Source organism: Xyrauchen texanus, chromosome 9, assembly GCF_025860055.1.
Source record: "Xyrauchen texanus isolate HMW12.3.18 chromosome 9, RBS_HiC_50CHRs, whole genome shotgun sequence".
NCBI classification, from domain to species: Eukaryota; Metazoa; Chordata; class Actinopteri; order Cypriniformes; family Catostomidae; genus Xyrauchen; species Xyrauchen texanus.
The window spans coordinates 291,125-313,406 of NC_068284.1; the positions used below are offsets into that span (position 1 = coordinate 291,125).

Here is a 22,282-nt window from a genome sequence, read left to right on the forward strand (position 1 = left end):
TTATGTATCTTTTTGTTAGCTTGTTTTGTTTTCCTTTCTCCTTTCCCTCTCTCCTAAGATGCAGTTTTTAAGAGTAGGGTCTTTAAATGTTAATGGGATGAGGGATGCAGGAAAACAAAGTTTATTGATTGCATGAGTATCTTAAGGACAATCAGAGACTCATAGTGATATACAAAATGAATCAGAGTGGGGTTTGTGGTGGAAGGGTGGTTGTACAAACTAAAGTGCAGGGGTAGCTATTTTGTTTTCATCTCATATTAATGTAAAGATTGGATCTAAAAATGGAATTAGAAAAAGGTCGTCTTCTGATTGTAAAAGCTGAAATTAATAATCAAGTGATTGTATTTATAAATATCTCTGCTCCGAATACAGTAGATAAAATTTATTTGTTTAAAAAGTTCTGCTTCTGATGATTTCTTAATTGTTGGTGGTGATTGGAACTGTACTCTTGATTTTAATATGGATAAAATCTAAAATCACTGAAACAGTGAGGAGCCATATTTTTTTTATCTTCTCTCTTGAAAAGCATTTTTATTCAGCATGATTTCAAAGAAAGTGGAGAGATAGAAATAGTGATGTTAAACAATACACTTGGACAAAGGTTTCACAGGGGAGGATTAGTGCAGCAAGACTTGATCGGTTCTATATTAAGCACACAGTAAATAATAGAGTCGTAGAGTGTAAAATATTTCCATGCTGCCTATCAGATCATCACTTTATTACATTGAATATTACTCACATCAAAAGAGTCCTTACTGAAGGTTAAATGTGACGTTATTACAGGAGAAGGATTTTCAGGAAAAATTCAAATTGTTTTGGAGTATCTGGGTTTTTCTAAAATATAATACATTGGTGGGAAATAACAAATAAAAGGAAAGGAAAATAAAAATCATTTGTCAGCAGTACACTTCTTTTTCTACTATAAAGATCAAACAAAAAATATTTGAAATTGAACGAGATCTTTCAGATTATGTCAAATGTGCATCAGCATTCTGAAGCTTCTATAGCTTTTTATCTAAAAAATGGCTCTTGAAGCTTTATTGCAGGTTCGGACAAAGAGTGCACTTATAAGATCTCGGTTAATGTCTGTAAATGATATGGATGCGCCCACTGCTTTTTTTAACTTAGAAAATGTTTCAAAGCAACAAAGTGCAATGTACTGACAACATCTTCTGAATAAAAGAAAAGACACAGATACTGATGATACCTCACAATTACTGTAACAGCTTCCTAGCATCACTAAAAAGCAGAGTCAAAACCTGAAATGCGTTATCTGATGCTGTTGCCTGGTCAGGTACCAGGAATAGATGGTTTGCCAGTGGATTTTTACAAGGCTTTATGGGGGATTATTGGAAGAGACTTTTATGAGGTGTTTCAAAAATGTCTTGATGATAAATTACTTCCCAAAAGTTGTCAACGAGCAGTGCTGCCACTCTTACCTGACAAAGGAGATTTGAGTCTTCTAAAGAACTGGAGGCCTGTAGTTGTTCTAACAGTTGATTATAAGTTAAAGGTGGGGTATGTGATTTTCTTTTTTGACCATTTTTTCAAAATAACTTGAAATCCTATTCCTAACCCACTTACTGGCTGTAAATTAGAAGCACTGAAATGAAAATTAAGCAATTTAATCATCTGTGGAACGGGCAGGACTCGAAAAACTCCAGCCGATCATTTTCAAGACCATCTAGAATCATTGGACAGAAAATGTGTCAATCAAACGGTCGTACCATGCCCCCTCCCCCACCACCCTGGCGCTGTGTCCGTTAGTCATCAGCTGCTTTCAGATGGAGCGGCATTTACTACACAGAGCTGTAGTTCATCACTGACAAGCTGGGCAATTTACCCTTCATTATCACGGCCCAGCTTGTTAGTGAACTACGGATCTGTGTAGTATACGCCGCCCATCTGAAAGCAGCTGATGGCGATTTACTAATCAATGAATGCACTTTATGTTATGTGCTTTACTGACGAGATGCGCATAACAATCTCATCTGATAACGTTATATCGGTCAGCCCTATATTTAGCCATAAACTTCGGTGACAACCAGGACGTCCAATATATTTTTATATATTTTATATTTATACAATATATATTTACATTTCAAAAACATCAATTTTCTAACAATACTAATGATTTATGTGACTGTTGAATGTTAAGAATATCTGGTGCAACTTACTGCTGAATGTTGTGCCATGTTGACGGTCTTAGCAGGTAAATGGTGACGTCATGCAGAAACTCCAACCTATGCTAGCCTGGCTCGCTCTCGCGCATTGATTTTTCGCTCGTGCATGATTGCGCGTCCATGTTTTTCGAATGGGTGGAGTCAGGGCCAGCGTTGGAGGAGAGAAGTTAGGACCTTATGAGTTGTGTATTTTCAAAATCTGCCGGCCGTTTTGCAAATCACATACCCCACCTTTAATAGCTAAAGTATTAGCAAATAGGCTGAAATCTGTTTTGACTGATATAATACATGAAGATCAGTCTTATTGTATCCCTGAAAGAATGATCTTTGATACTGTTTTTTAAATAAGAGATATATAGGATTATTCCAAACTAAATGGTTTAAATGTGGGCCTTTGATAGAGTGAATCATGTTTTTCTTTTTAAAACACTGCATGCTTTTGGGTTTGAAGATGTTTTTATTTCCTGGATTAAAACGGTTGTATATGAATGCTTCTTATATGGTAAAAATAGGTGGAGGCTTAAGTAAGCCAATAAGAATACAGAGGGGCATTAGGCAAGGGTGTCCACTGTCAGGTCAATTGTATGCTTTAACAGGGGAACCTTTATTGTGCTTATTAAGAAAAAACTGGTCTGTTTTATGTTCTGTGAAATCCCTCATCATTCAGTGAAATTGACTGTGTATGCAGATGCCATGAGTTATATTAGAGAGCATCTTCTGCAAAACTCAATTGGGGTAAAACCGAAGCATTGTGGTTTAATGACAAAACAACAAAGGTTTTACGAGCCATTCCAGGAAATGTCAAGTGGGAAAAGTCTGGTTTTAAATTTGTAGGAATTTGGGCTCTGAAGAATATAGGAAAAAAAATTGGGAGGGTGTAAAGGATAAAGTATGTGCCATGTTGTCTAAATTGGAATGGTTGCTGCCTCAACTGTCCTATAGGGGAAGAGTACTGGTTATAAACTTTCTAGTTGCCTCTACTTTATGGCACAAGTTAACTGTGTTAAATCCATGTGATTTTTTTTGGAAGCTTCCAAAGACTGTTTGTACATTTTTTCTGGTCTGGACAACATGAAGGGGGTCAAGGACGTATATATATATCAGGTCAAAAGTGGCTGCTTTTAAACTACAGACTGGTCAGAAATTACTCTACCATTGACCACAGAACTGGATGGTAGTAGCTTGTGCCCTATTGAACAGAGTAGGATGTTTAAATCTGGATAAACGTAATTTTTAATGAACCTGAAAGAGATGGACCTTGGTGGACTCCCTTCTTTTTAATACCTCAGTATTTCAAGTATGGCAGATCTTTGCTGTGGAAAGGGAATAGTTTGGCACATCTAGTGCTTGGAATTTAGAAGAACCTTTAATTTCCAACCCTCATCTGTCTAGTGTGTTTCTGAAATCACAGAGTGTCCGTGCATGTCTGGTGAGAGCAGGGACAAGATTCACCATCTCAGGTTAAATGAGCAATGGATCACTGCAGAACAGCTGGATACAAGAACTGATATTCACTCTGTTCGAACACTTCAGAAATTACTGGATGAAATCAAAAAGACCTTTCCTGTTTTGCCATTGCAAGCTGAGACAGCTGAGATAGTGTTCCCCAGGATCAGTGTGGCTGTGGATGTTGGAGATTGGCAGGAGACTGAAAGGAGGTTGCTCTCTTTTAAAACACCTGAACTTTTTCTCTTTTAAAGAACTTGTTTTTTTCAAGGCTATTTCAAAGAAAGCTCTCAGTGAAAGCGCTGTCGAAGCGCCTAGGGGCATGGACTGCACAGCGTACTGAGAGAGAGAACGCCAGCTGGAAATGCACCGTAGGATCCAACAGCAGTGCTTCTTGCCAGTAGAGGTGAGTGGAACAGTGGTGAACTCAGCTTGCTGTTGCACAACCGCTCGGCTCCGAAGACAAAATCTGACTGAGAGACGCATGCCCGCTTCCCTTTATAACCGTATGACCGGGGGCAGGACAAGCAAATTCTGTCTGCCAATTTCTCATTGGCTTTTCCTCAAGTTCAGAGGTACGTGAGGCTCCCATGGCTCCCTTGTGTCACTTCAACTATTATTAACCATTGTATTAACCAGATTAACCACTTTTAAAGTATAACTTTATTAATAATTAAATTATATTTGCTGATATTATTGGTGTTCATTAAATAAATATTACAACTCATTTGTCTACAGTTCTAAAACCGGAAAATGGTTTGCTGAGTATCTAGGATTAACAAATAGACATGGAAGTCTTAAATTGAATGAAACTTTTATTATTTTGAGGAACATCCACAGATTATTTGTTTTATACTTTGTGTAGACTCTCAACTGTATGTTTGGCATAATAGAAAACTTTTTAGTCTATAAACATAACATAAACACCAACATGTCACATATTGTTCTGAATTTCTGTATAATTGCAAACTTTGTAGCCAAGCACATGACTATCACAAAATTGTATGCAGGAATCAGAGTTGAACAAAATGTAGGCCTACTTGGCCATGACAACAATCAAACATAGAATGTTATAGGAATTATTCGACATGACATTCCATTCCTCTAGGTAGCAGAGAAATATTAAGTGTTGCTCCCTCCTTGCAGTTCCTCCTTTTTGAGGTAGCTTTTTCAGGATATCACTCTGTGGGAAGAATCCTTCATCATGCTCCTTAAATGCAAATGTTGTTTTTTCAGTGGTAGTTGTCCCACAAATTTTGCGGAGGAATCTTTCACCCACTTCATCACCCTCCAGAGTTTCAATCAAGTCAATGTAGTGGTAGTTCTTGCACTTGGGTGCAAAGTTGACCACTACAAAGTCGCCAACTGAGAGGGCTGAAGTCTCTGGCTCACCTCTGTAGTCTTCAGAGCTCTCAGACTCTGAAGTGTCGGCCATTGGGATTGGAACATCACTCTCCTCAGAACTGCTGTAAACAGTGACCTTGTCTTTTGTTGGCTTGGACTTCTCTTGCTTTTTGTTGACACATTTCTTTTTGTTCTGCTGTTTCTTTTTCTTTTCTTCATGAGCTTTTTCCATGGCTTGCTTTTCAGGGGTTTCTGTTAGTATTCTGGTTTTTACATGCTTGCGTTTCTTTTGCACCCTGGGATGCTGACTTTTAGGCAGAGGAATAATGTCAGCAGGATGTGTGTATCCACTGCGGCTGGGCAGCTCATCTGCATCCCTGGGTGAAGCACATCCAAAGCTTGAGGGGCTTAAAAATGGAAGCGTAGCAGGAGCTGGTGGATCCGCTTCAGCAGCAGACGGTAGCTCTGGGTTCGGCCTGTCAGACAGCATAGATGGCTCCAACTCTGCATCAGAGAAAATATCTCTATTGTATGGGAAAATCCCTGTGGACCTGAATCCGGAGATGATATTCCGAGGTGTCATGGCTGATAGGAAGCTCTCATTTACACATCCTGGGATCTGGCATATGCTGATATTTGGTAAGGCTAAAATGGCAATCTGACTGACAAAATAAGATTCTTCTTAGTGGAGGGTTACATATGTTAAAACTACATATGTTTAAGGGCTAGTAAAAAGTTGATTGACTGTGGAGTATACTTACTATGAGTTGTCAAATAATACTGATTTTCTTGTCAGCTACAGAAGGTGTGTTATGCCAACCCATTGAAGAGAGAGGTTTTGAGATGTTGTTATGAAATTATGTAATATTGCATATTATTTTGGTATATTTTATTGTTTTTTGTTTGTTTGTTTTTTTGATAATGTAATATTTATATTATCTTTTAATTTTATTGTAATTAAAAGAGTATTTAAAGGTCAAGGTCTCTCTCTCTCTCACTCTGGCGTGCCTTTTTAGGTCTCCCTCCACCATCACTATAATTAGAGACAGCATCAACAATCATTCGTGCTTTAATATTTCACATAGGCACCGCCTCTCGAACCCTCATCGTCACATCAATTATTGTCAGCAAAAACTCATTACCTTTTTGCGTGCATGGCAGTGTTCCCACACAGTCAATCACTACATGAAAAAGGGTTCCTCCGCTACCAGCAAAACATGCTAAGGGACGACTGGAATGGTCTGATTTGGTTTACCCACTATCTGGCAGGCATGACACGAATGGCAGAATGAAACCACATCCCAGTGTAACTTGGGCAAATAAAAGTGCTTGACTAGCTTGCCTTGGGTTTTCCTTGTTCCTAGGTGACTTGCCATTGAGTTTCATGGGCAAGTTTCAACACTTCCTGTTGAAATGACTTGAATACAAGTACTTCTTGCTCCAATAAAACATTCATCCACCTCATCAATCTCAGCTAGGGATAATGCTGTCTCCAGCAGGGGCACTAACTCATAATCCTCTTGCTGCTGTTTGACTAAGGCCTGAATTGCAAAGGTTTTTCAACAGCTTCATGAATGGTCCCTTCTGTCTCTAAAAATACCCACCCAGGCTTGAGAATGGGTGATGGCACAAGCTGAAAATAGGCCAGGGTGCTCCTGTTCAAATGCTTTGGTCTCTGGAACTACACAAGGAGTCTGGCTAACTACTGGGGTCACATGAACCTGGTTTCAAGCCAAATCATTCCCCAAAAGCAGTGTAAAACCCTATACCAGGAGCGACTGCACATCTTCTAAAGTTACATAGACCTCTACTATTTTAGATTTTAAACAAATCTTATGCAAATAGTCAAACACCCCTCCAATACCCTTCACCAAAGTAATGGGTTATACAGAAGTAGACTCGGACAAATCAAGGACACTTTCTACAAGCAGCTCCCGTATTCCTCAAAATAGTGACCTGAAACTCCTCCTCTCCACAGGAAACAGACACAGTACTCTTAAACACATGATGTTCAGCTTCCATTGAAACTGACCTAGCCCTCACTCCTGAAATTTCACTTGGTTCCTGCCTAGTTGCCACTAGGCCAATGGATTTCACTGGAACATCACTTCTGGCTGCTCTCTTAGCCTGCAACTTACGACACTGATTTAATGTGACCTTTCACTCCACATTAGTGTCAAACTCAGTCAGTGTTTGGACACAAAGCCTGATTCCCTGACTCACCCTCTCTCGAGTAATGAAACCCTGACCTAGCTATTCCATGAGAGGTTTCATGAAATACAGAAAACTCTTTTAAATGAGCAACAGTGAGTTGAAAAAAATCAGCACAGACTAAATATATATTTTTTAAATTTACTTGGATCAAATCTCTCCATTTTTGATGCAAGACAATTCACTCAAAGAAATAAAAAAAGAAAGCCTGCCTATAACTATATTAGATAACAAACATAATTAAATCCAATCAACTCAAACTCACCTAAAATTGCTCAAATAGCTAATGTGAACACCACTGCTTGTGTAACCACCGCAACGTGAATATTTCTTCAAACCCTTCACTCTACTAGCGCACAACCACCAACATGAAATACAACACAAGCTACACTCCAACGTTAACTACAGCACATACAAATCTCAGATGAGACTCCCAATCCTTATGAATCGGGGCTCAAACAGTAAAAAGTTATATTCCACCCACCTGCCTATAATTTGTCTAGGGGTCCATATGATACCACTAGTGCATATTGTAAGTAAGTATGTGCTATTAATGTGGTCATCAATATTTTCTTCTTATGTGTGTGACACTGGGCCAGCTGTGTCGCATTTTAGTCGGCTAAGTCTTCCTCGAGGCACCGGGCCAGCTCCGTCTCTCAAGGCGATTGTTCAGAAAGGGGGGTTTAAAACACAGTACACAGAATCCAGAACTTGACTCATGGGTAGATGTCCTCTTGGAGTGCTCCCCCGCTAAAAATATACAAACTTCCCCATGTCTAATCCATGTCTACTTCAAAGGCTGGCTGGCTTTCTATCGCACTGGCACACTCACTCCGCACGCACGCACGCTCAGAGCGTGAGCCTCTGATAACACCCCTTTTACCTGTTTCTGGGCATTTACCTGTGAAATATTATCTCTAGCTCATTTTGCTACTTTCTCATGTCCGGTCAACTGTGTTGTCTGTGTAAATGAATTTTTGTTTAAGGTCAACTTTGTTACCAAGAGTTTTACATAAAAAATACATTGAGTTGCCTCCTGTACATTTATGTGTAAAATGATTTCCAGAAGTGTTTTTTGTCCCATAAGATAATTAGCTTCCGAAAGAGCACATACAAATTTTAAGAAACATTTCTATTCAATTGTTGATCACCACAAATGTGGCTTTTGTTAGTGGTCACCAGATCAAATCAGGTTATGTTAATTCATGGTATTTTCAAAAAGTATGAAAAATTAGTTTGTTAGTCCATAGTTGGCAAATATTGCAGTTAATATCTCTAATTATTGAAATAATTTTTTTGAAATATCTGAAACCACGTTCTCCTGAGTTTGGCTAATATAAAATTTATTGAATTTTAAGGGTTCTTTGTAAGAACAGATTTGTGTTTTGTGTTTTTTTCTTCTCACAAATGTCAAATGTACTCCTGATTATAGATTAACCTACTATTATATGTAAACATGTGATTTAAAAGTCATTAAATATCATATTTACAAAGTTATATTGACTTAAAATATCTATAAATCAGTAAAAATGTACAAATATATTTATAATAAAATGGTGTATTCATATATACTTGTTATGGATTCGTCAATATCTTACATTTCTAAAGCTGCAAATTAATAAAAGATATTTATGTTTTAGATGAAAAAAACACATTTTACGTTTAATGTATATCCAAACTTACAAACATGTACGTTTAAATGTAAAAATATGAACATACAAATATTTAAGCATGTAAATGTGATCAGGCTGATTTATTTTCATGAATACAGTTCTCATTTATCTTGTAATAAAGCAATAGATATCCTGTGATAGTAAACTTATATATACTCACTGAGCACTTTATAAGGAACACTATGGTCCTAAAAACGTGCCAGATGTGGTCTTCTGCTGTTGTAGCCAATCCGCCTCAGACATTGGACGTGTTGTGTATTCTGAGATACTATTCTGCATGTGTGATTACCTCCGTCTGTCGCGTCTCTTAGCAGTTATTGGCAGTAATGCTGAAACTGTTTAACTCTGTTCTTTTGCTTTAGTGGTAATCTGTGCTGATCATGGATTTGGACACTCATTCACTGACTGGCAACGTACAGGAGACACGTCAACTATGGAGCCAATTTTGTGCCAAAACGAAACAAACAAATACATTTTTTTGCAAACAAACACAATCCGCTTCGCAAAGGAAAACTCAACTTTCAAATGAAAGACAGCAATATGCAAACATAAAGGCCATTTGAGAGGACATGTAGGGTAGTTGTTGTGCACCTCTGACTTGACAAACAAATGCGTGGTTTACAAATATACAAATGTGTTTCATTTGAGCCTTATTTCATATTTCACAAATGAATTCTTAATTCTATTCTAAAAAATATTGTTGAACAAACACAAAATCAAATAAATACATCCCTTTTTGGAGTGACGTGGCCTTGGGCACGATTTTCTCACAAATGCATTAATGTAAATTCTTCACAAATGTGCTGAGCAAAGTCCTCTTTCAAAACAGTAGATGTGCTGACACATACTTAATATCTGTTTACTAGTTATGTCATTATCAATACATATTTTATGATAAAAATTAGATTCTTTCTAGTAATAACAAGAGATGTCATGAATATTGACATTTTATAGTAAAAAATATATTTTGTAATAAAAACGACATCTATCCTAGTTTTTCCTGATCTTCGGTAGTGACTGACATATACGGTCGTTCACATGCTTGAAGTTGGTTTATTAAATAATTGCATTTAATAAATGAATAACATAATTACTTAATTGCATTTTCTATTTTCATTAGATACAAGTTATTTTTCATCATCTAAGTACATGCAACCTTTTGAATTCAACACAGATCTGCGACCCTTCGACTGCTCTGATGTGGCCCACGAGACATTTTAGAAATAGAACAAAAAAGCGTAAAGCAACTATTCACAGCACATAGTCGCCACCAGCTTCATCCTCTGGAAGAGTTCAACAGGATTTTATGTACAAATATAGAAATAGATATAGTTGGCAAGGAAGCCCCGGCCACTCAAGGGGAAAAGCAAAGCCCCGTTACCATAGTTGCCTTTCAAGTTGCTCTCTCGACACTCTAGTCTCTGCCCCGGAGCGAGTGTATAAATAAATAGGAGCTGTGAACATCATCCCTTCAGAATTTTGAAGGGAGTCGATTCGGATCTTTCTCTTATATGCAGGCCTGCTTCACTTTGTTTTGTTGCATGTGCATCACTTTTTCATGTGATATGAAAGACAGTAGACCACTTGATCTTATAGTGACACTTAAATTTGCAATCCCACAAACCCTCTCCGCGCTACTGTTCGACAGGAACAAGACAAAGTTTGTTACAATGTTTCTCATGGACAATATGGTTCAACATTTTGGGATTCCCAGGTTTCAATTCCTTAGGTATTTACAGCATTTATCAGAAGATTGAGACACAACCCATTTCATGGTTTGTTAAGATCCAAGAATTTTGGATCCCCGTCGTTGTGTCGGAGAAGCGACACTAGGGGTCTCTCTTAAGCACCGAATATGCCTCTGATCTATGAAAAAAGGCCAATGAAAAGTTGGCAGACAGTATTTGCAAACCCCGCCCCCAGACATACGGGTATAAAGGCGAGGAAATACGTAGAGTTCATTCAGGAATTTTCTGAGGAGCTGGAAATGGTCTGGCCACAACAGTGGCTCGGCTCAGCGACGTGGCTGGGAGGACACAGCGTCTCGTTCCCTCCATCAGGGAACGGAGGTTACATCCGTAACCTAGACATTCCCCGTCTGTCGCTCTCTTGACGTTGTGTTGGAGAAGCGACACTAGGGGTCCAATTTAAATCTGCCATGCGCTGAGCCGTGTACGTGTTCTGCTGACACAAGAGCAGGCAGGTATTTTACATGCAAAGGCTGTGTCAGACTGCACGTACCCTTCCCCAAATGCCCCAAAAAAGTCGTCAGAATCCTTCTGGTTACCCTAGACAGGGGAACAAGGTGACGCATGCCAACCTGGGAACAGGCCGAGCCTGGCTGGGCCTCTTTTCTCTCCATGTTTCTCCGCATAGAGCAAGAAACGGCCGGGGCCCTTACGAGTGCGTCTGCCCCGAGGGGAGCCTCTGTTCGGGCATACCAGAGCGGGCAATGGGAGGTCTCTTGGGAGGCAAACAGGTCTACCTGGGCCTTGCCGAACCACTTTCACTCTGACCTCATCATCCTCTTTATGGAACAGACACTTCTTCAGCCAGCGTCACATCTGAAAATCACTGGGGAAATCAACAAGTGTGATGCCGGCTTTAAAGTACTATCTCTTAATTTCTTTGCATATTAATATAATTTTATTTGACTATATTCTGGCATTAATATTTAGGCCCTTATACCATGTGTAAAATGTGGTGGAACCATGATACAATGTCATGTCCAGAAAGTAATACCATGGTTCTGAATAATTACTATGTAGTCTACATGCCCCCCCCAAAAAATAATAATAATAATAATAAAAGAATGTTAATGCCATGGTACTTTTTTGAAAGTGATTAGTCTAATGGCTTATTAGTTTTAGCAAAAATAAAAATAAATCCGACAGCTGCTTCTTTTGATGAAGTATTCTATGAAAAACATATTTAATTTTTTTAAATTATGTCCCGGGGTGAATTCAAAACTGCATTTTTGCTCTTTTAAGGGCCACAGCTGCGGGAAGAGCCCCTCGAAAGTGAGAAAATTAATCTTTTCTTTAAGGGCCCTTTAAAGTACCCACATCGTGGACTCGGGTCTTAGGAGTGAGTAGGGCATAGGTAAGATCACAATATGCCGTGGCTGTTAAAGGTACCTCCGCCTAATTTTCTTTTATGCTTTTGAGATTTACAAAGAAATCTCATAATGACACTTTATAACTGTTAATGTGAGCCTAAGAGTTTTATCTAATTACTTTTTTTAATTAAACTTTCACCCTTTTTCTGGACAACTAGAAGTGCAGCTGTACATTTCTGAAGGAACAGGGTCTCACACATGCCGTTTGACCAGATCTCAGATGTATGTGATGTTAAACACTCGACAACAAAACTGATCATATCTGTTTTCTATATTACAAATGTGCAATTAAACCCAAACCATGAGAAAATGTAACTGTTAAAACCAGCAATTCATTTGCAAACGGCTCAGAGCCATTTCACATTTTCTGCTGAAAGGAAGAGAACACGAGCCTTGGCAGCAAGAAAAACAGTAGTGTGGTAGTGCTGGACAGAGTCTTGTTCCCTTATTCGGGAAAAGAGAGGAAAGGTGGAAGTTAGTCTACTTAAGATAGGTAGAGTGAAATGTGGAGAGCTAGTGGAAGTGCTGGTTCTTCAAACTAAGTAAGTTGCATAGGGGTCATGAACCACCAGGGGGCCGCCGTACTGTCAAAGACTTTAAAAGAAGCAAAGTATTGTTTTTTGTCATCCAAACGAAACTGTAAATATTTTCTGTAACAAATAAAAGACAAATATAAATGTAATTGTTGCTTGAAATGCCATGCTTGTTTTGCCTATTAATGCGATCATGTCATTAGGAATCAAATTCTCTTGAATATTTTGACATAAGGTCACTCTACTATAAAAACATACTGTAACTTTCAGAACTCAAAACTTTATCCCCAATGCAATAAAAGCACTTCTTGAAACCAATCTGCAAAAATGACTCGTTCTCAACTTCTGCAAATACTGTACATCACGAGTTCATTCAAAACACATCAGCGCATAGGACAAAACCAAGCGTTTCAGACAGAGGCAGGGTGCAAAATGATCATAGATTACTAAATTATTACCGTTCTGATGAAAAAAATTTTTTTATACTGACATTATCAGTGGACCTCAGGGAAGATAAAAGAACATTTCACACCTTTATAATGATCCCTCCTGGACAGAAAGTGTGAGAGCAATAGTAATTAAATAGAGTAATTTAATGCTAATAGATATGAATTACTTCCATAAAACTGAAAAGGAGATTTTAGGCCAAATTGTACTTTCATTGAATCTTTCTGCACAATGAAATGAATTTGTGACCAAGACAGTCAGTCGTAACATCTCTTGCGTTCCATTGAGAAGTTAAATGTGTTTGCAACAACATCAGGGTGAGTAAATTATGATTTTTGTGTTAAGTATTCCTAGAAGTGTTTTTCTCTATGAAAAGGCACAAAAGTGTGGAGCATTAAAGCTCATGATGTTGGAGTTAAAGGGCAATAATAAAACAGACGTGATACACATTGTGCCGTTCATATTAAATGCAGTTGGCATTGACTGTATTTTTTAGGAAAAAGTAAAAGGCAGCAAACTGCAAAAAGACATAATTTTATTAAAAGCTATCAACTGATACAAAGTCTGACAATGTCAATGAGACTTCACTTTTAAAGATTATTTCTACACAAAACTCACATTTGACACAAAGCAGTATTTTCATGATTGACAAACAGTCATTACAGTACCAGATGTTTTCATCAATCCAACTTCCCAGCCAAACACCGGCATTAAAGACAGGACAACACCTGGACTCAGTCTGAGCTCGACTTCATAAAGCATGAAATACTTTTAAACACAGCAAAGTTTGAAAATGTCATTCAGTAGCCCTCAGCATTATTGCTCATCTGATATTTGCAGAAGGGGCTTGGGGATCACATGGTGAACAGTATTACAGAGAGATGGAGAAACCATCATCGTTGTGTGTGTCTGTGTTATTTTCACTGCTTTTACTGTAAATAAGGCAGATGTATCATTTAAGGCATGGCTACTCTGTACAACTCAAAACTGCAGATAAAAGTTGACAGGAAATGAAATTTGACTTTCCTAATGCTGCAAAATGAGTTTGGCAGATGTGTCACGTTTAGACCATCTGTGCTGATATTCAAGCCAATCACTGCATTAAGAACACAGGGATGAGTCCTCTCTTCACGGGTGATGTACAGGGAGATTAAGAGAGAGCACGAGCCCTTCGTCAGGTCACACACCACACACGACAGGAAACACTCAGACTGGAAGTCAAGCACTGGGAATTTACTGCTGGTAGTTTCCATACTGACCCTGTGAGGAAAACGACAGTCAACATCCTGTTTTTCATGTTGCATCATTTCAAATGTGTTCACTAAAGACAACATGAAACAGCATTTGTAGTCCGTTCTACATGAGCATATGACACATTTCAAATTCAAACAGTTTATTTAAGAATTTGATATTTATGCGGAAGAGAGAGGATGCTGGGAAAAGGGTGGTCCATACCAAGGTCAGAGGTGAATGAGAGCATGCAGTGGTTTGTGGAGAACACCGCTGACACGCACATTCACTCTCAGATTGCATCGCCCCTCTAACATGACTGGATGGATTTTTCTTTTATTCAGGTTTCATAATTCCGTGTAGGCATCAGCACACCGCGTTCAGTTGATGACTAATGCCGTTGAACCCATAAATAAACAATGACGTACAGCTCGCAAATCAGTAAAATATTACAGCACTTCAGTTAAATATCTTCAGGCATTCTATCAGTTTCTCTAAAGATTCTTCCAGTTATATTACATCATGATTTACACAAGTTTCACAAATGATGCTGGCGATGCACTGAACGGACTGAACCAGCGAGGGGTAATGCGGTGGACATCCTCCTCCCGCGTGAATTTATTTTACACTCATAAACCATTTTTACTGACTTCTTGATGTTCTGATTCACAAAAGAGCCTCTGATGAAAGCAAGAACATGCGATGACAACACAGACACTATTTGACCATGTCAAAGCACTTTCATTACTGTTCCGCATACACGTGCTTTTACTGACGAGTCCGTCGACTTCCTTATATGGTGTTTTCATGGGTGTGGATTACAGCAGTTGTGAATGAACATGCACACGCCCCCTATATACATGAATGTTTGGAATTCAATAACACACATCTGGGAGTACAAAGCCTTTGTGGATCTGGCCAAAAGTTTTAAGAAAGGTCCATTTTACGGTCCGTTCTTCTATCCACAAAAGAACACTGTGTTATGGGGTTATTTAAGCTTTAATGGCCAAGCAGGTGTGCAATTAGTCAATCAAGAACACTGTATTTATAATGTGCTCTGCACGCTGACATCAAACTGAACTCAAGCACGTCTATTAGCACGAGGAGGAATTGGTTTTTAAAACACTATCATCATGAGCTTCTGGCATGCACAGAGTACATTTAATAGACTAGAGAATAGAACCGCAGCAAGCAGCACATGCAGGATATTTATTCAATCGCTGCCCGTGTGGTTTAATATTTGTGAGTAATGTCACGATTTTGATTTTATTTTGATTAACCATTCAGCCATTAAGCCTTAATATAGCACCCATATAACGCTTGGACCTTAAATATGCAAATCCTTCGCAAGTAAACATTCCACTTTTAACACAACGCTCTTATGTTCACAGAAAACACAATCAGCTTACTGTATTGTGAATAATAAAGGAGCGGTTATGAATTATACAGTCAGTAAGATAAATAACATGGCTCAGGTCTCCGTGAATACAATCACAGACAATGCTAACTTTAGCTGGAACACAAACAGTTGGTACCGATCCATGCTTGACAATACAGTTCAATTCTGTTCAATTGACACATTCGCAAAGCAGTCCGGTGTAAAATGATTATATCATACACACATTTTTGTATGTTCTGGGGCACATTTCCTTCAAAAACTGCATCTTCAGTGCCTCTGATGCGGGAGTACATGAACATTCTAATCTCTGTATCTGCTCCAGGACTGCGTTTACATCACTCAGGGGAGGAGCAATGATAATAGGGTGGAGTCCGTCACCAGTCGTGGGTGTGGCCTGATCTAACGTGACGTCACTTTACAGCAGAAATGAAAACGGTTCATTTTGACACACTGGTTTTTGATGAATAGAAATAAAAGAGGAGTGGGTGGTTGTGCGCACACACTGCCAACTCACATTTATGTACAAACACCATGTAAAAGTCCATTTTAATATCATAATCGCTCCCCGTAAAGTTCTGCCGGGTGATGCGCACTAACACGGAGACGCTCGTCTCTCACACCCGCTGTCTGCAGCTCATCATCATCATGATAAGCTCAATCTTATGTGAAAAATTACACTAAAATGACAACAAAATGTGTGTATACACAACAGCAACAACAGTTTTAGTGGTTTGAGAGAAGCACACTTTTATATCCAGTTTCCTTTTCAAAAGAACTCATAGAAAGTACATGTCACATCCTGATTAAACGTCCCTGTTTGATTGGACAATGTTCATGAAAATGTGAATGTTCTTATTTATTGTTCCATTTTATTTAGGTGTAATATTGAGAAAATAACAAGTTTGCAGTAATGCAAAGATGGTATTATTTAATTTTGTAAAAATATTTTAATTTGAAAACACTGCATTTATAGTTGCTGTTGTGGCTAGTTTGTATGTTTGAGTTGAGAAATACACATTTCATTATTTGTGCGTTTTCCTTGATAACCAAGCAAGTTGACTCATGATACCATTTGTTTATTATATCGCAAATTGCAATAAGACATTTTCCCCAAATCATGCACACCTATTTTGAATGTATCTCAGGTTTGTGTGATGCTGGACACTCCTTGTCTATTAGTTGACAGTGTCTTTGACAGTTCCTTAGGGAAATGACCCATGGTTTTATTACAGTAACTGCATGATATTTGTAGTTAAACCAAAGTGACCACAAAATGACATTTCTATACTAAAACCACAAAACAAACACCACATTACTAAAACATTACTATAATAAATCCATGCAATGAATGTGGTTTACTAAACTGAGTAAATTCAACTAACACACCCCTACTTAATATTTAATACTTGAAAAATGAACTCACTATAAAATCCATGGATAAATCTTATTAAAGGCTATAAGAATGACTCACATTAAGAGCGCGGCCCTCAAGGCTTTATGGGTCCTGCATCGCAGCCCCTGAGCTTTCTAAAGTGGAGTAGCTCTGCTCTAGATTAATCGATCTTTGCAGAGTGCTCACCTGGTCAAATGCATAGGGGCGCTGTGGCTGTCCTTGTGGTGGTCCGGGCTGTGGTGGTCTGTAGGCTGAATACTGCTGCCCTTGACTCTGGGGGTAGTTTGGGTACTGACCTGGAGCACCCTGAGACGAACCTGTTATTTCACATTTACAAATCGAATTAATCATCCTCAATGAAAATTCACAAAACCATTGTTATCCTCAATTATTAGACATCATTAGATTACTCCATGTTCTTACTCTTCCTCCACACACAAATCCACTAAACAGATCAAAAGAGGCCAAGTCGGACTCAAGACCGAGTCCTAATCTGTTCATGAATCTGAATTAAAATTGTAACCGTAAACTCAACATCAATATTTTAAGCTTATTTTAAACTTCACGACTAAGAAAAACAGCTTTCCGTTGCCTTTCAGATATAAAGTATGATTAGTATCCTGCTGAACAAACTTCAAGGTGGTTTCAGATTGAAAGCTTAAAGTGAAGACAAACTGTCCTTCAACACACTTCTTGTGTTCCGTTGACATTTCAATTATGTGCTGCTTTTCCCCTCCACTCAAACATAAGACTAAAGAAAGTAGAAGCTGCGTCAGTCATTACAACCATGGTTATTACAATATGTTCCGATTTTAATGTAGTTTTTATTTCAACTTAATTTAGTTTTATTTAAAACGATCCCCATCTAAAGAAATAAGTCTATACTGAGATATATATATATAAAAAGATATATTTTGTAATTGTATATATGTAATTTTTATTTGATATGCTGTTTTTAGTAAACTGTCAGAGATATGATGTGGGTGACACCACTGAAGTTTTTAACCACGGATAAACCACAATACGAGCACAAACTGCACAAACGCCACATGCACCACATGCACTTTTACCAGTTGTCAGGTCCCGTGTCCTGTGAAACTGCCTTGTTTAGTTTCTATTACATTGGATGCATATTCAACTTTGTCCATGTTATACAGTAGTCTCTGTAGTAATATTCAAGCGTGATGAGTGTGCCTGTGCACGTGCATTTGTGTGTGTTTAAACTCTGGCTTCAGGGGCTAATAGAGCTGCATGCAAACAGAGATGAGTTCATTCATTTCTGTTTTATTTATTTTTTTCATTGCATCACAAATGTCATGGACTTGGCTGGACTCTTCAGATGAGCGGTCATCTGCTTTACTACCCACTTTTCAGCCACCTTTGACACTATGGGTAAAATACTGATGGGTCTGTCATTTCCCACTGTTGTTTGGTCACCTGCCTTGAAGATGGGTGTCACAACAGCTGACTTCCAGGTGCTTGGGAAAATTCCATGCTTAATTGACAGGTTGATAAGATGTGCAATGGGGCAGACTAAAACATCCTTGTATTTTTTTAAATAATGTGGTATCCAATCCGTAAGCATCCTTTGCTTTGGAATCTCTTAAGGAGATTATGATGCGTACAACTGTGGATTCAGTTATTTCTGTTATTCTAAAAATTGGTTTGGCCTCATTGATGGGGGTGCAAACTATAGTTCTGGAAGAGTGGCTTTGGGCCAGCTCCTACACTGAGTTTATAAAAAATGTATTAAAAGCACTTGCCAGATCATTATCATGCTTAAGGTACCATTCACCATAAGTTCAGGTTCCACTGCTCTCTGGTCATTATTTCATCCAGTTAATTAAGATTATTCCAAATAAGTTTCTCATTTTCCCTGAAACGTGCAATTTTGCATGCGTCAGAGTCGTCGGCCATTAAGGCTTGGCAAAAGTTCATACATGGGTGTGTAGAGGGGACTCTGTAGCACATACCTTTCGAGCTACAGTCACCAAACTTTGTAAATATATAGATATCATCAAGACAGACAACTTTCGTGCTGAGTCATAAGCTCCGCCCAACAGGAAGTAGAACATTTTGGATCATTCGAAAAATGTATGCTCTGGAATTTGAAATACTCCTCCTAGAGGATTCATGTTACAAGCACTAAATGTGGGTAACATCATGCCAAGATACTGACGATGGTAAATTGCGAACCGATTTTTTTTTTATATCGAATGGTGTTGCCATGGAGAGACATTAAATTAAAATGGTGAAAATGGGGAAACGGGAAGGGTTTTGTATCTTCTGTGTGCAATGTGTGATTTAGATCAAAACTGAGATTTATGTTTAGTCTTTAGGGCTTTGGGGTATGTCCCATGGGTGGCCGTTTACTTTATGTCAGCATTGTACAGTGAATTGTTCTCTGAACTATGGAACGGAAAGGCATAGGTTCGATCCTGTCCTGAGGCAAATTGTGGAGTAGTGTGCGATTGCTTTGTACATCATATACATGTAATGTTTTGTGCTTACTGTGTTGAAATGCCTGCCGTTTCAGTGCTTGGCCATGCAATTGCTGCTTTCAGCTATATTTATTATTATTAGAAGTAGTACTACTACGAGTAACACCTTGCATACATGAGACAAAGTGCTATGTCTTTTATGCTCAAATAGAAGAAAGGGTTATAGTAATGTGTATACAAAACTAAAGTCCTGTTTTCTGTATTAATGTATTCTGTGGCTTGTAAATATTGACAAAAAAAACATTTAAAAAAATCTGTTTTATACCCTATAGAGCATGTGTAAACAGTACTTTTATTTCTGAGTTTGGAGACCTGATAAGCCTCAAGCTCAGCACTTGTTCTCTGTTTTCACATAACACTGACATTTATCAATGTTTACATGGCATTATCAACTAATTGATAGTCCCTACATCACCCTGAACCCTTTAAAAATTAAAAACTCTGCATAAATCCCAAATGACATTTTCTGGATTCAATACGGCAAATTGCTGTAAAAGCGATGTGTTCCCGGCTTACAAAACTAAAAGAGCTTGAATGTTACAGCGGGGTGTTTAGCAAACTGGAAAAGGTGCTTCCTTCATTAAATATGAAAACTACACTGGTTTTAACACAGACTGTCCACAACCAAGTTATTTGTGATTTCTCTCCATCACGGTCCAAATGTGTCTGGTTTATAAACAACTGCACCTGTTCGTCATCTTTATCAGCTAAAATGCACTGATGCTCTGACCAGCCAGAGAATTTTCACTTCCTTCTAGCTGACTAGTGATGCACAGATACCACTTTTCCTCTTCCAATCCGATTCTGGAAATCTCAGTATCGGCTGATGCCGATCTGGATCCCAGTGTTGTTGTTTTTTTGCATAATCAGTTTAGAATATCTTTACATTACCGTGTGGAAGTAATTGGGAGTACTGTTTAATAAGTAAAGAAATACAAGCCTCTAACTACACATTATTTCAATATAAATGTATAGATTATAAAGAAACACTTTCTTATAAATTTTTGTCTCCCCCCACCCCCCTTTTTTCCCCTAAATTTAAGGATCTGGACTTCAGATCTCTCTTGTTCAATTTAGTTGGAAGACATCAGTCCACTTTTCTTTCTGGAACCCACTCTACTTACATATTGATATAAATTGTAAACAAATACTAATGATGACAATACTAATACATTATTAATATTATTACTACTGATTTAATATTAATACAAAAGTAATATATATACATCGTGCATTTAAACCTTTTATTTTGACATTCTGAAGTCTCCAAGAAGTCCTGTATGTGTCTGTTTGTAGGCAATTTCACAGTAGTTTAATTTCACTTATTCAAATTCTGGTCAAATGCACATCCGGTGCCGTTTTAAATGCATATTATAGGTGAGCCGAACTATTGAGCATCTACATCTGAGATGTTGTTCATGAGCTGCGCTCAAATATTGCACACCGCTGTGAAGGCTAAAAATAGCCACGAGTGCCTGTAAATAGAACAGCACCATTCACAAACGCGCTGGTGCTGCTCATACTATATATTTACTTATTAAACACAGGCTTTTGTGATTTACAGAGCTACCGCACGTCTTCATATTACTGATTTGCATTTTATTCAAAGCCAATTGAACAACTTTAATGGTGCTTTAATGGTTCTTTTATGTCATTTTTGGAGCTTGACTATAACTAACATGACTAACACACAGAATCAGATTTGGAAAGAGCTCGTCGGAACGATACACAATCCATCTAACAGCTTCAGTATTGGAGCCGATATCGATCCAGGTATCGGTTCAGTGCATCCCTAGCTGACTGAACATGATTCAAATCTGAACTCTCAAAGAAATGCTTTTAAGCGTTTACATCTCTGGATTCACGTGACACATTTATCTGTGAATGTGATTTAATTCATACCGTATCCCTGTTGTTGTCCAGAATAACCCTGCTGTGCTGTATACTGCTGTTGTGGTGGGTAACCCTGCTGCTGCGCTGGACCCTGCTGATACGCCTCCTGTTGCTGACCATACTGAGAGTTTCCTACAGAAACACCACAAACATTCATTGAGTCTGTGAAACTTCATAAACTACCTGCTAAGTCAAATGAACTGAATGTGTTTGCACAAACTCCAGCGGACACATTTTGTGTTATGGTTGACACTGATGTCCTCCTCCACAACTTTAAGTCAAGGAGGAATTTAACGCATCACTAGTGTGATTCTACACCAATGCTGAAGAAGCTATCTGTCACAAAGTTGACATTCTGCTGGAGAGTTTCATGATACCACTTGAACATCATTGCTCATGTCAAGCTGATGCCATCACACTTCCTCTAATATACTGCACAGCTGACAACTCACCAACACACTAAAGTGAGTTTCTTTTAGGTCGACTCCCCTTTCTAAACGTTAACTCACGAAATCTGCAAGAATTGCTGGCAAAGCCTAGCTTTAATGCCAAGTTTCTCAGTAAGTACCGTAAGAATGTTTTACACTAATGGCTGCAACACTCTCATCTCTTAGAAATTGAGACAAGGGAAGGATATCGTACCCTCTGGCGCCCCCTGTCCTCCATGACTGTATTGTTCTGCGTAGTAGTCATCCTGACCAGGGTACTGCTGAGGAGGTCCTAAAAACATACACACGGCTTTAGACAAACCTGGGGCCTGCACCACGAAGCCTGTTTAGATCAATTTGCCAGGTACGTTTTAGCTTAGTTTAAAACAACACTGCATCTGCACCATAAAAGTGTGTCAGTTTTACCAGAGTTCAAAGTCATATAAACTTGCAAACCAAAGCTAGTCTGCTCTGGAACAGGTT

General features: G+C 38.4%; 1 protein-coding gene across 1 annotated transcript in view; it reads right to left on the bottom strand.

The window, feature by feature from the left end:
- Positions 1-13,505: 13,505 nt before the first annotated feature.
- The window catches only part of LOC127649409 (protein SSXT-like), a 52,717-nt gene continuing 43,940 nt past the window's right edge, over positions 13,506-22,282 (bottom strand). Inside the window, exons 7-10 of the mRNA XM_052134482.1 lie at positions 22,014-22,091; positions 21,381-21,503; positions 17,164-17,294; positions 13,506-14,215 (exon numbers count right to left, since the gene is read on the bottom strand). Coding sequence (XP_051990442.1) covers positions 14,189-14,215; positions 17,164-17,294; positions 21,381-21,503; positions 22,014-22,091 — 359 coding nt within the window. The 3' untranslated portion in view covers positions 13,506-14,188. The remainder of the gene's footprint in view (positions 14,216-17,163; positions 17,295-21,380; positions 21,504-22,013; positions 22,092-22,282) is intronic.